Here is a 13,129-nt window from a genome sequence, read left to right as displayed (position 1 = left end):
TCCCACACCCGAGGGGATCCGCCGTCTGTGCGCCCGGACGCATATCTCGGGCCTTGGGCGCATCAACAGCGCCCAGCACCGCACGTGAATGGCGCCCTTACTGAGTTGGTGAACGGTCGAGCCTCCGGAGGGTGGCGAATGCAGGTCAATTGTTATGCCCCTTTCTTTCCTTCCTCCCAGTAAACCTCCCGGACAGATTTTGCCAGGTTTAGTCTCCAGCGAGGCACAGAGAGAAGGCATCTAGAGGCCAACTTCCGCATTCCCCGCAGGTTTATACCAATGAAGGTTTAAAACAAAAAGTTATTGGCGAACTCAAGAGCTTGCTCTTCTGCCAAAGCCCACATTGGATAGAGCTAGAAGCATCAACGCAGTGATCTCTAAATCACAAAATGTACCGAATAGGACTAACCGTGCCCCTGCGGGGATGCCGCATTCTGATTTATTGCAGACTTCCCGTAACTGGAGATTGTTTTTACTTTTCCTTTCCCTCCGTCGTTTCTCACCCAACCACGTTGACAGAGTTTTTGAAACCCAAACTGAGAAAGCCATGGGACTCTTTTATGCACCGATTTCTCCGCCCGTCTAATAGAGGTCCATCCAACAACCTAAAATCTTAAATTTGTTTCGATTGAAATAAACTTTCACCGTCTAAAGCACTGTGTATAGGGCAGGTCCACCGCACCAACCAAAATGAGCCGTTTATCGCCGCCCTTTTACGGATTGGGTAGAAAAATCCCACCCCGTGATCTCGATGGGCGGGCAGAGGTCACCCCTTGAGAACGACGAACCCCGCCGCTAGGTTTAACGCGGATAGAGCAACATGCCTCCAATTGAGTGGATTTTTGCTTTCATAGGAATCTCAAAAAAATCGACCCAAAAAGGTCACAGAGAACTCCCATAATGTGCCAAAAAACTTTTTATTAAGATTTTATAAAAGGAATTTGTGTTGCATAAAAAACTTTTATTTAACGAAACATAACAGGAAATATAAAAGAAACAACTGCAAAGGAAAATGGAGAGCGAATTTGAACACCACAACACAAGATGAGGACAGAGGCGGGATGAAGACAGAGGCAGGAAAAGGGTACAAAGAACGGGGTCTGTAATATTAGACATGGCCGCCTGCCCAGAACCCTGTGTGTGCACACAGAGACTGCCTGTACCATTACACAAAGCTTTCTTCAACAAGGATTCAGCAACTTGCAGCCACAACTAAACAAGCACCATCTCAGTGAGGTGAAAGTCATCGCATCACAGTGCTTCAGCTTTATGGAACGGGGACACAGGCTTTGTCCAACCTTCTTGCGAGGACGAGCACCCCCAGGTCAAGGGCGCCAATGGAATTCAGGGAGCAGCCCAGGACCTGTCCCCAGGATAAGGAACATCTTCTTCTACACTGTCCTACCGAAAATTCCCAGGGTAGAGGAAAGCTGTCCCCACGTTACAGCTCGCCAGCATCAAGAGTGCACCTGGCAGCACCCACCTACAACAGATCTGAAACAGGCGGCGCGTAACCCTACACCTGCACCCAGCGAATGGGCATTGGCTTTCAGCACGCCTGCAATCCAGTTAGACACCATAACCAATATCTCTCCTCTGCCCGGTGAACGGCCCGCGTGGAAAAGCTTTGTGTAAGGGAGTGGAATGTCTAGAAGCTGTCAGTGATACTTTGAGATGGCATGTGCGCGTGCCTGTGTGTGCGCGCGCTCGTGCTCGATCATGAGATGTGCTGCATTCCTGTAGCTTGTACAAACACAACTTTTTCTTCAGGCCTGTCCTCCTGTGCTCCATCCAGCACTGGGGATGTTGGAGCCCCAACTGAACTCCTGGAAAAACTTATTCACTTTCTAAACATATCAGAAAAATAGGTCCAGTCCCAACGAGAACGTTTTTTTAAAAAAAAATCAACTTTCAGGATCTGGCTGCAGGATTCAAATCAGATGATGTATTTTATTTTAAAAATCAAATCTATGTTTAACTTTTGCATAGTCTGTTGATGCTTAATTTTCAGCCTGTTCCTGAAGGGTCAGGTATTAGATATGTGGGGACTGGTAGGGGGCACACGAAAACTTGTTGACCTTGGACCAGAGATGTTTACTGCAGCCTGACCATGCTACAGTGTAGTCATTTGTCACTCGTGAATGCTTGGAGAGAAAACCAAAAAAAAAACAATTAAACATTTTTTCATTGTAATTATTCAATGTTGAAATATTGCCTGAAGTCATCAGGTATAACTAAAATGCTTAAACATCTGATTAATGTGAAGTACAGCACACAGGAAGTGGTTAGATTAACGGAATGCACCAAGCCCCCAAAAGCCCAGTGACTTCCAATATGGCTTCCCTGATTCCCAGAATGCACAGCGAGCTGGCATCAGCAAAACACCTCCCCTTTCCAAATTGCATTTTTTTTTTTTAAACCAATCTCCTTATTACACTTTACCCCCTCTGTTCTTAAAGGCAGTAAATTAGCTGGGACAACAGGAGCTAAGAACCACATCAACCACACTTTCTTCTACAGGATACTAGGTTAATTTTAATAATCAAAGGACTAATGGGCCCTATTGTTGTGAGAGGGGGTCAAGGTGGGGTGGGGGGGGAGGGGGGTGGGAGTTAACCAAACTTAGCTATGATTCCCCCACTCCTCCCTCAGCCCACCCTATGGTCGCTCAGCCTTCCGATGCCTGTTCCACCAGAAGTCATTGATGCGAGTCTGGAATGGGAACCCAGGTTGGCACTCTCCCTCTCCTTATCTCAGGCATTAGTCATCCTGCCTTGAGATTGAACACAAGGATTTTGTGGCTCAGTTATTCAGTGGGCAATGTATTTATCCACTGAGCCAATGTCTCAATTGTGATTAACCAAGGGGAAATTTAAATTTATCAAATAGCGCCAGTTCTTAAAAATGTTGATTTTTTTTGTGTGAATGCTGAGGGAATCAGGTAAAAGGTTATTCAGCCACTCTAAGGGGTTGGGGGTCAATCTGCAGGTACAGACTTGCATGAAAACAGACCTCCTAAACAACAATATTCACAAATCTGAATGATACTCCCAATGACTCCTTCCCGTCACTCGTTACCTCACTAGTTCTACACAGGGTCTGAGCAGCTGCACCATCCTTTCAATACGGTGAGAACTTCTGTCGCTCAGACTTCTTAACCCCATTGGATGAGGAGATTTTGGCTGTGTAAGCTGACAGGCTCCCAGAAGGCCCCGAGTTGGCTGCAGACAATGCCAGGAAGGGAACATTTTTCATGCCAAGGAGGCTGGAGATGGGAATGGCATAGGGGGCATTCAGCATAGAGGATGGGAGGGCGGAGCTCATCGATGCCAGTGGGGAAGAGGCAGGGTTGGCAGGCTGAGAGAAGGTCATGTTGAGGTCAACTGGGGTCGTGATGGAAGCATTCTGGGAGGTGGTTTTAGCCATCTCTAAACTGTAAAGAAAGAGAGGTGGAGAGAGGTCAGGGTTATATTAGGTGAGAGGAATAGAAGACTGAGTTAAGGAGGGGTGGTGGAGGATGATATTAAAACAAATGTAAGGATACATTATGCCACAGGTTCAATACTTTTGTATTGAATTAAAAACACACACAAGGCACTAAACACATGCAAGGGAGGGGGGGGGGGGGGTGGGGTTGCTTCCCAGCTCAATAACCTCCAGCTACCTAGGATCCCAAACTTATGAAGGGCACCCATTTCAGCTTTGGGTCCTGTCGCCAACCAGCCAATAAATGCAGGCATGTAGTTAAAATTCTCCTGAGGAAACAGTTTGGTGGACAAATCAGTTTCCTTGAGTAAACCACACTGCTCACCCCAAGCTCTAATGGCATTTCAGTTTAGAAAGCTGATCAATTCATGAAAGATCTATCTTTTACAGAATCTTCTATCAACTGGCTGGAAAGCTATATCAAAACGATTCTTCTCTCCTACACTCTCTCTTATTCCCCACATTCCATTTATTCCTCTTCTAGATACTCCCGGTGCCCCTCAAATAAAGACCACTCAGCCTAGCTATCGGGTTTTTTTAAAGGGTCATATTTCTCGATTTAGGTTGTCTCTGATCCAACCATTCTCAGCCCTGCTGGTAACCCCTACTTTACCTAGGTTTCTCAAAGACAAACCAGGTGACAGAATTCATACTGAGGACTGGTCTGCCAATGCATGCTAGGAGTAAGATTTGCATCGACAATCTCGTCTGCACTGAGCTCAAGGACCTGTCTGTACCTTGATCTCCCAGAAGGTGACTCAAGAGTAGCAGGTTGTCAGTCTTGGCCAGAGAGCCCTGCAGTTTTCAGCAGAGGAGACAGGAGAAGGTAACAAGTCATAGTGACAATGACCATTATACTGTAACTGTGAAAAGTTTTCTAAGAAAAGTTGGTGAACATATTCAACACAAATGCCAGTGGAACTGAACATTCAGTGTCTGTAATCTTAAAGCCTCTCACAGCTTCAACTACACTTCAGGGAGTAGACAAACCCCAGCATCACCAACCAACAAAGTCTCAAGTTTGATCTTTGCTCTTAGCTAATTGAACCAACACCATCCAATACACCTGCCAATGTTGAGGGTGAGAAGACAAAGAGGTTTAGGTTTTGGAAAACTTTAAGAGTTTTAGCCTTTGACTGGGAACTTTAAGCTTGTGTCTCACACTTGAACTGCACCTCTATACATTGCATGACATCAATAATCCTTTTGACACTTGCCATGAATGCTATCACTTAGGTGGGTTACTAAAGGGTAAACAGTATTTGTGAAACCGTACAAGGAGGGGAGAAAACAAGGAACCACAGAGCCAAAGCATATCCCAAACACCCCAAAGTGGTGGCACAGTGTCGCAGGTGGTAGAGCCACTGCCTCACAGCTCCAGAGACACTGGTTCAATCCTGACCTCGGATGCTGTCTGTCTGGTGTATGAACGTCCACCCAGTGACTGCGTGGGTTTCCCCCAGGAGATCCGGATTCCTCCCAGTCCCAAAGACGCGCAGGTTGGTAGATTAATTGGCCACTGTAAATTGCCTCTAGTGTGTAGGTAAGTGGTAGAATCTAGGTGGGGTGGGTGGGGAGGGGGAGAAGGCGGGGGGAGGAAGGAGTTGATGGGAATGTGGGGAGAATAAAAAAAATAGGATTAATATAGGATTTATGTAAATGGGTGGTTGATGGTTGGCATGGACTTTGTGGGCCAAAGGGCCCATTTCCATGCTGCATCTATGACTGTTATCAATATGAGGAAGGACAATCGTGCCAGCATTCAGTCCAACAATGATCCTTGCAAGAAGGCAGTGATCAGAGGCCTCTGCCTCCAGCGGACAGAGGGAAAGGGAAGGAGCACAGAAGAGGAATTCAATTTCAGATCACCCTCCTGATGGTTGATGGTAGAATGCCCCCTGCAGACTCCAGGGAAAAGGACAGCACAAAGGGACCCTGGGCAAGCTCAACATGACAGAGCACATGTTGAAAGAAACTAAATTCTCCAGAGCCCACATCCCCCTTCCCATTCCATACCCCGGTCAGTGTTAATTTATTGGGTGTTTATGTGAGTTGGCTCAATTTCATCTACTGTGCCCTTTACTCTGGAAAAGCTCACCGTCACCCAGCACCAAGCTTGTACCCAATGCCAGCAGGCCGCCTGTCCCTCTTAACTATATGCTATATTGCCTCCTCCATTACCGTACTGGGGTAGGCCACCAGGTTTCCTTACCATGCATTTATGAGGTACTGTGCCAAGTTGATGTTCAGGGCACCCCCTGTGATTGTAACGAGTCTCTCGGTCGAACCGTCAACCTGATTGTCGATCTTGATTTGAGCACCTGACATCTGCCGGATTTCATTTATTTTACTGCCCTGTCTCCCAATGATGCAGCCAATTAACTGATGACAGAAAAAAAAAACAGAACAGAAGTTAGTAAGAGGATCAGGCAACTACTACCATCCTTACTGCCCTTATTAAAACGAGGAAACATCCACAGGTAGAAATTGTGCTATCGATGTGCTCATCGAAGAAAGCATCAATTTCTAACTGCAGGTATCACCACACACATTTATGCAAATCTTTTTATTACCCGATGAAACATGGCTCCCTCTATTCTGCCATAAAAGTTTGTAGATTAATTTACAAACCACCAGCGAACTACTGCATTAGCGATTACAGTGAAGCTCCTACAATACACGACCATCCGTTTCAGATTCAACCTGCAAAGCTTCTCAAGAGACACGAGACCGCAAAGGTTTGAAAGGCTTGGTGTGAATACAAGTTCATAATACAAGTTCTACACGGCCATCGTAGAGTCTGCTCGCACCTTCTCCATCATGGTCTGGTTTGGCTCAGCCACCAAGCACGACACCTGGAGGCTGCAGCGAATCGTCCGATCAGCAGAGAAGGTTATTGGCTGCAACCTTCCCTCCATTGATGAACTGTACACTGCAAGGGCCAGGAAGCGAGCAGGCAAGATCATCTCTGACCCCTCTCACCCTGGCCACAAACTCTTTGAATCACTTCCCTCTGAAAGACGACTCCGGACTGTCAAAGCTTCCGCAGCCAGACATAAAAACAGTTTTTATCCAGAGTAGTTGCTCTACTCAGCCAAAAATCTGTAGACTCCTTTTGATCTGGTATTTTGTTGGTTCACATGCTTGATCAATGGTGTTTTATCATTAATGTTTTATTATTATTATTAATGTTTAGTGTTTTCTGAGTCATTCGTAACTGTCACTGTATGTCATGGTGTTACTTGTGGGCGGAGCACCAAGGCAAATTCCTTGTATGTGAATACTTGGCCAATAAACTTACATAATAGTGTGAATGTTCCTGATGTTATTTCAAAATTATAGATTCTGAAATACTCGGTATACCCTACAGAATGTACTCTGACCTCCAGCAGTAGTGTCCCTCCAGCTTTGGCCTGGCATCTGTTTAGTGAAACTAAATATCTCTTCATTCTTGTTCTGAATTTCAAAAGACACATGTCGTGTGTTGTCTGGACAGCATTCCTTTCTTCCTTTGTCACTTGACACTCCGGGGTTTTGAAGAGAGTATTGTGTGGTACTGCTGATTGACTATTTATAAGCATAGTCTCCGCAAGGGCTGTGACCCTGCTTCACATTAAGCACATGCCAGGAATTGCAGCTCAGTAACTATCCACTATCCTTCAACAGGAACAGAGCAACAAATCAAAAATGGCAGCATCAGTCTCAGATTCATATGAATGTGGCTAGGCACATCACATACAACTTCTGTCCAAACAGGTCACAGATATTTAATATTGCTTTCTCCCGATATGCTGTGATGTTGTCATCATGGTAGGGAGTGCCTCTAATCAAATTTATTCTAAATTTGGTTACTCTGGTTATAATGTGAACTACTCATTTCACCTGTAAAGACATGCTATTAATATTGTGAGTTGCAACTTCCCATGCACCAATAATGTATATAATCACCGCCATTCATGATGGGGGGGGGGGGGATAACTGCCCAGATTGAGGGCAGTTTACTTATTGGTGCATCTGTGCAACTGGTAGGGCTGCTGTCTCACTCAGGTTTAATCCTGACCTCTGGTGCCATCTCTTTACATGTGGGATTTGTCCAGACGGGGTCCCACAGTAAGCTTTATCTTCCCCACTGCCACCCACACTTGAAGTGCCCAGAAGACACAGCGGGCAGCATGAGTAAGCAGCCACCAAACTCATTCCCTAACTAGTGCCAGCAGTCAGCAGCAGAGGTGAGAAAATGGGAGAGAGGTAATTATAGAAAAAGTTAAATTAATGTGAAAACATAAATCAACAAGTAGGTGCCACTCTGGTCCAAATAGTGTATTTCTTTCTTTCTCTAGCCCTGGTCGCTAAAATTGCACTTTTGGGAAACAAGGTGATTTATCAACTTGTTCACACTGCAGTGCCATCAACTCTCCTAGCTCCACCATTCTGCTCCGTTTTTTTGGTCTTGCGAACGTTTTACTTCGCTACTGGATGAGTGTTAGGGATGGCCAGAATAGCAACACGAGGAAGGCAGGTTGAGTTCTCGGGCCATTCTCTCCACCACATTTGTTCTAAAGCTGCAACCATATCCTCACATCCGAGTCAGGAGGTGTTCAAGCCCCAGGCAAATGGATACAAACTAGACTGACATGTTAATGCAACACCGGGGCAATTCCTTTTCTGGATAAGACACTAAACTGATGATTCACCTGGACTTGGGTAGATTTGCAATACTTAAAGAGCAAAGCTCATCCCTTGTACCCAAGCAAATATTTATCCTTCAAATAATGTTAAAGGGCATCTAATTATCACATTGCCAGTTGTGAAACTGGCTAGATGCAACTTAGCTACCACAGTTCTAATATTACCCAGCAAAATGTACTAAACTGCCTCGGACATCCCAAAGTTGTGAAAAGCACCAGGGTGGTGAATGCAAAAACAATACCCTGCCTGGGTCCAAATCCCTCACCGCTGTTTTCATTTTACTTTACACTGATCCAGAGTCCCTTGGCATATTTCGATAAATATTTTTAGTTGACCCCGTTCACCTCAAATCCATCTCTCCATTAATGCAGTGCTATCACTGAGTTAACAGGTATGCATTTTAAGCTAGCAAATCAAACTTTAGATCCAGAGTGCAGCTAAGGGAATGTTAGTCCCAGAATAGCAGGTGTACAAGCTTAGGGTGAGCACTTACTCAAACTTAAATGTGAATGTACACATTAGATGTCTGTTTTCCATGACTAACCTAAGAGGAATACGCACAAGCACAGGAAACACCCAACTCTAACAAACACTACTTACATCATTTGGAATCAGGAGCTCCTGAGATGTAGTCTGACCACTGTTGTCCAATCCTGCAGATAAAGGAAAAATTAGCACAAGAGGCTTTTTTTTTTAATGATCAGCATCATGAAACTTATGCAATGCCACTTAATGGCCAGTGGAAAGATTTGCCAATTTTCTTTGTAGCATTAAAGGTAAATTAAGCAATCCATTGGAAACTTAAAGGTTACTGACTCCTAACCAGATGCTGTTTTTCATCTCTTCACATGTGCTTTCATATTTCTTCACAGCTTCATCATCTGCTTGTACTTAATTCTATATGACCCCTGACCTCATCCAAACCAGACAGCTATATATTCTTTAACAATGACACATTGGTGGTATTATGTATAAACTGAGCCGCTTCATTCTTAGTATTCTTTACTACCGAACAGGGCAGCTTCATTCTTTAAAGTGGATGAGGGCAGTGGAAGCTTAGTCACTGATGGAACAACTCAGATCAATTGATTTATGGACATTAAGGGAGAGTTCACAAACAAAAATCCAGAGTTCTGCTGAGCAGTGATTGTTCAAGAATAAGGACTGTCAGATTAGATGTAGCTTCACCGTGTAATTAACTGACAGAACAGTTGCTACCTCTTTCTTCAATTGTGTTGGCACATACCAGAGTATGATGAGGAGGACTGGTTCACTGCATTGTAGGAAGCGTGCTGAGCAGCCAACTGGTGAAGCTTCGACAACTACAAAACAGAATGAAAAAGTTATCAACAAAAGTTCAGCAATCGCAATGGACAGTGCTTGTCGCTCCTGACCTCAGGACTCACTCTTAAAATTCTGATGCCTTTCCAATATCAACTTGGCATCTGCCCTCACAACAGAAAGTGGGCAGCACCAGAGGTGAGAGAACACCAGTGGCTTCTCAGGACCCAGATGATACAGCATCTGGACTAAAGTTCATAGATCTAGACTCCCTCACAGGGAACAATATACTTGTGAAAGAGTCAAGTGTTTAATTATCTTATGTACCAACAACGGGACAATTAAATTCGTACTTGGAGCAGCTTAACCATAAAGGCAATACACGGATAAATATATAATAATCAAAAGAAATACAATAAATTAATAACCGATTTGTCAGATGAGCCCATCTCTCAATTTTCTAAACTCTCCCTTTCCTCATTAGAGAAACACTCTATTTACCCCCTCTCTCACCATTCCCAGGAATCATCTGACAATTCTTAGTCCACAGCCTACATTGTGTAATGTACATTTCATTGCACCACCCATCCCTTCTTGCATTGCAAACAGCTCCTGACAAAGTCTGTTAGCTGGCTGAGCCATGCTGGAGAAAAAGCTGGGATTTTTCACAAGATGCAAGTAGCAGTTTGAGCTCGAGCTATTTACTACTTAATTGGGGTGGCATGGTGCAAATTTCAGATAGCTCCCACCTCAAAGTTTGTCAAATCTTTCTGGCAGAAACTCTTGCGATGGCTAATTGCAAGTTCAGGTTGATTGAAGATCACTGCCCTGTCCTGAAGCACACACTCCCAAACATAACAATTCAGGAGCAAGAAACACAACAGGATTGTCTGTGTAGAGACTCATGCTGAGATGACAATAGTCAACAAGACAGTTCTTTTAAATTCTACCCTGGCCATTCCCTGAGTTCGGTTGAGATGGAAAGTATTAGCAGGCACAGCACAAGTTTCCCACTTAAGCATGGCTTAAAAAGCATTGTAGGCAACCGCAGTCACCAACTAGATCAAGAACATTGTCCTCTTCCAGGGGAGGCTGGTTGTGGACCACCAATGCAAAAAAATCTAACATGTGGGGAGTCGGAGTTGATCAAAGGCTCCCGCCCCCCAATCTTCTACGCACTGATTCAACATGAAAGCAGCCATTTCCAAGCTGCCAGGGCTTAATTCCCAATACCAAATAACTTTTTAAAGCAGTGTTTTTGTTTACAAGCTACAATTATTTGAATTTCACTTACATCTGGATGAGGGACTGCAAACTGTCCTTGGACGGTGTACGCCTGAAAGAAAATTTAAAGCATAAGACAATGTTTAAAGATACATCTTGCTAACAGCGCTACCAACAAGAACAAAGTCTCTTGCCATACGATAGCACTACAGAAAGTTAAGGTACAGCATGGTAGCAGTTTGGCTCCTCGTGTCTATCCCTGCCAGACAACCATATATACAGCTATCATTTTTTCTCTTGGCTCATAGCATTGCTTAATTTACCCTTCAAGAGCTCAATGTTGCAAATATTTCTGGCCCCACTTTCTATTTAGGAAGCACTAGACTTCTAAACCAAATCTCTAAAAGCTTTTAACTTTAACTCTGAGCCACAGCTGATTCTGGTTCTTCAAAGGAGGATTTTTCAGGGATGAAAGCTATGGGACAGCAAATCAGCAATGACGCAGTGGCAGCACTGTTACCCCAGTCAAATATACTGGGTTCAAATCCCACTTTAGTGATAAAACAAAATACCAGGCTGACATTCCAGAGGAATTTTTTTGGATGAAATGTTTGCTCCCTCAGTTGGGTATAAGCCCTTGGCACAACTTCAAAGGCTGGGAATATTCTCCTACAATAAACAGTGACTACACTTTATTGCTTAATTCATTTAATGTGCTACACAAGGCTTTGAGTTATCCTGAACCTTGGCAGTTCTTTATTCACAATACGAAAATCTCTGTGCAGCACCCAAATGCCGCTGTGTAATTAATATAATAGTTGATTATAATGTGGTTTGATTGCATTGACAAGAAGAAAGGTTTTCCTTCAGTTCCCAACATTAGTGTAAGTCGTCAACGGTAAAATAGAAATCACTAGTAGCAAGTTTCCTTAGGATTCAGGTTAGGAGAACTAGCACCATGTTAAACCTAGGGGATTGAAGAATTGGAAAGAATAATAAAATATTGTGGGACACACTACAGATTTTTGGTTTTTCAAGGAGAATTAGGTCAGAGCCTTAAAATGGCGATCCAGTATCAAACACTACACGATAGGACAGCAAAAACACAAGACCTGGCAGATAGCTTTATATTTATAGAGGATCGAACATTAATTCAGAATAGAAACAGCAGCAGCTGCCACAAATCCCATTAACTAAATTGATCATTCATTCTAATTTATCCTACTTCTCCACCTCGTATTTGTGTTCATATAAACCATGTCAAAAGTCCAGAGAGGGCTACATCAATAGAAAATTCATTAGCAGTACCATACAATGTGACTGAAGCATGTATTTCTAGTAAAATTTCCATTCTCCATACCAACTAAAAATATAAAGGACTCAAAAGCTGGCTTAATCCAGAGGGAAGAGTGTTGGGCAGTGTTACTCTGAAACATGATAAATCCCAAGAACATTCATAACCATACATATTTCCATTCATATATACATACAAATTGCTGGGAATAAGGTGGTACCTTTTCCTTAAGAGAATAAAATAACAGAGGGATGTTAGCATGATATTTCTTCCTTGGTGAAGGGCCTGCAATTGAGATGGTGGTATGTGGAGAAAATAAATATGTCAGGCTGCAACCAAGCCTGACTGCAAATCACTTGACTTTGGTTCTAAGTGAATTCCTAATAAGTTCCGAATTCCTAATAAATTCCAAATTCCTAATAAGAATTCTAATAAATTGAAAATTGAAGTTTGTGCTCTACCACAATGCCCCAAAATGCCCCAATAGCCTGTAGTTGTGATGTATATACAGGGCTTTCACTTAACCTTTTTTCCCTGTTGCCAGCCAGGCAACTTAGGCAGCTTTTTAGGTTGCCAAATGACAGTTTAGGTGGTCATTTAAGATGGCTTGCATGATGCGTGCGATAATGTGCTCGTACGAAGTGCATAGTTACCAGTCGGAATTATGCTCAATGAAGCATTCACATGTTATTTCTGCTTCAAATAAGGTCACAAACTAAACATATTCACCAATCAAGACATGATATATACCACATTGACATGCAGCAAAATTATAATCCAGTATCTCAACTCTTTTTACACGTTGCAATTAATGCAATTTCTATTATTTCTTTCCACTTCCAAACAAAAATGTGGTTGGATTATTCAGCGTATGATCAACCTGTGTCAATAAATCCTGGACCATGGTAACATATATGCTTAACCATGCACACTACAGATTGATACAAGCATGGTCTCTGTGTAGCATGGGTCGTTATTGCTATTGGTACAGAAACACTCTCGCTTCCCACATAATTTATCCACAACAAAATTTACAGGTTGCAAGGAAATATCAAAATTGCCATTTTATGATAATAGCTGTTAAAACCGACTATACCCATCTGACAGGTTAAACATCACGTTAACTGACAAGAGATGGTCAAAGGACATAACTGC

General features: G+C 43.3%; 1 protein-coding gene across 21 annotated transcripts in view; it reads right to left on the bottom strand.

Annotated features, from left to right (window-relative positions):
* Positions 1 to 898: 898 nt before the first annotated feature.
* The window catches only part of pcbp4 (poly(rC) binding protein 4), a 72,846-nt gene continuing 60,615 nt past the window's right edge, over positions 899 to 13,129 (bottom strand). For 8 of the 21 annotated variants that reach the window (XM_033036822.1, XM_033036821.1, XM_033036835.1 and 5 more), the window contains 5 exons: positions 10,751 to 10,792; positions 9,422 to 9,497; positions 8,776 to 8,828; positions 5,699 to 5,868; positions 941 to 3,433 (listed from right to left, as the gene is read on the bottom strand). In XM_033036822.1, coding sequence (XP_032892713.1) covers positions 3,121 to 3,433; positions 5,699 to 5,868; positions 8,776 to 8,828; positions 9,422 to 9,497; positions 10,751 to 10,792 — 654 coding nt within the window. In that variant the 3' untranslated portion in view covers positions 941 to 3,120. Of the gene's footprint in view, positions 3,434 to 4,040; positions 5,044 to 5,698; positions 5,869 to 8,775; positions 8,829 to 9,421; positions 9,498 to 10,750; positions 10,793 to 13,129 lie in introns of those variants that run through there. The other 13 variants (XM_033036828.1, XM_033036827.1, XM_033036829.1 and 10 more) reach the window with 6 other exon arrangements.

This window comes from Amblyraja radiata, chromosome 18, assembly GCF_010909765.2.
Source record: "Amblyraja radiata isolate CabotCenter1 chromosome 18, sAmbRad1.1.pri, whole genome shotgun sequence".
In the NCBI taxonomy this organism is placed as follows: Eukaryota; Metazoa; Chordata; class Chondrichthyes; order Rajiformes; family Rajidae; genus Amblyraja; species Amblyraja radiata.
The sequence above is the reverse complement of the archived record's forward strand: the minus strand, read 5'-3'. Positions and strand labels throughout refer to the sequence as shown.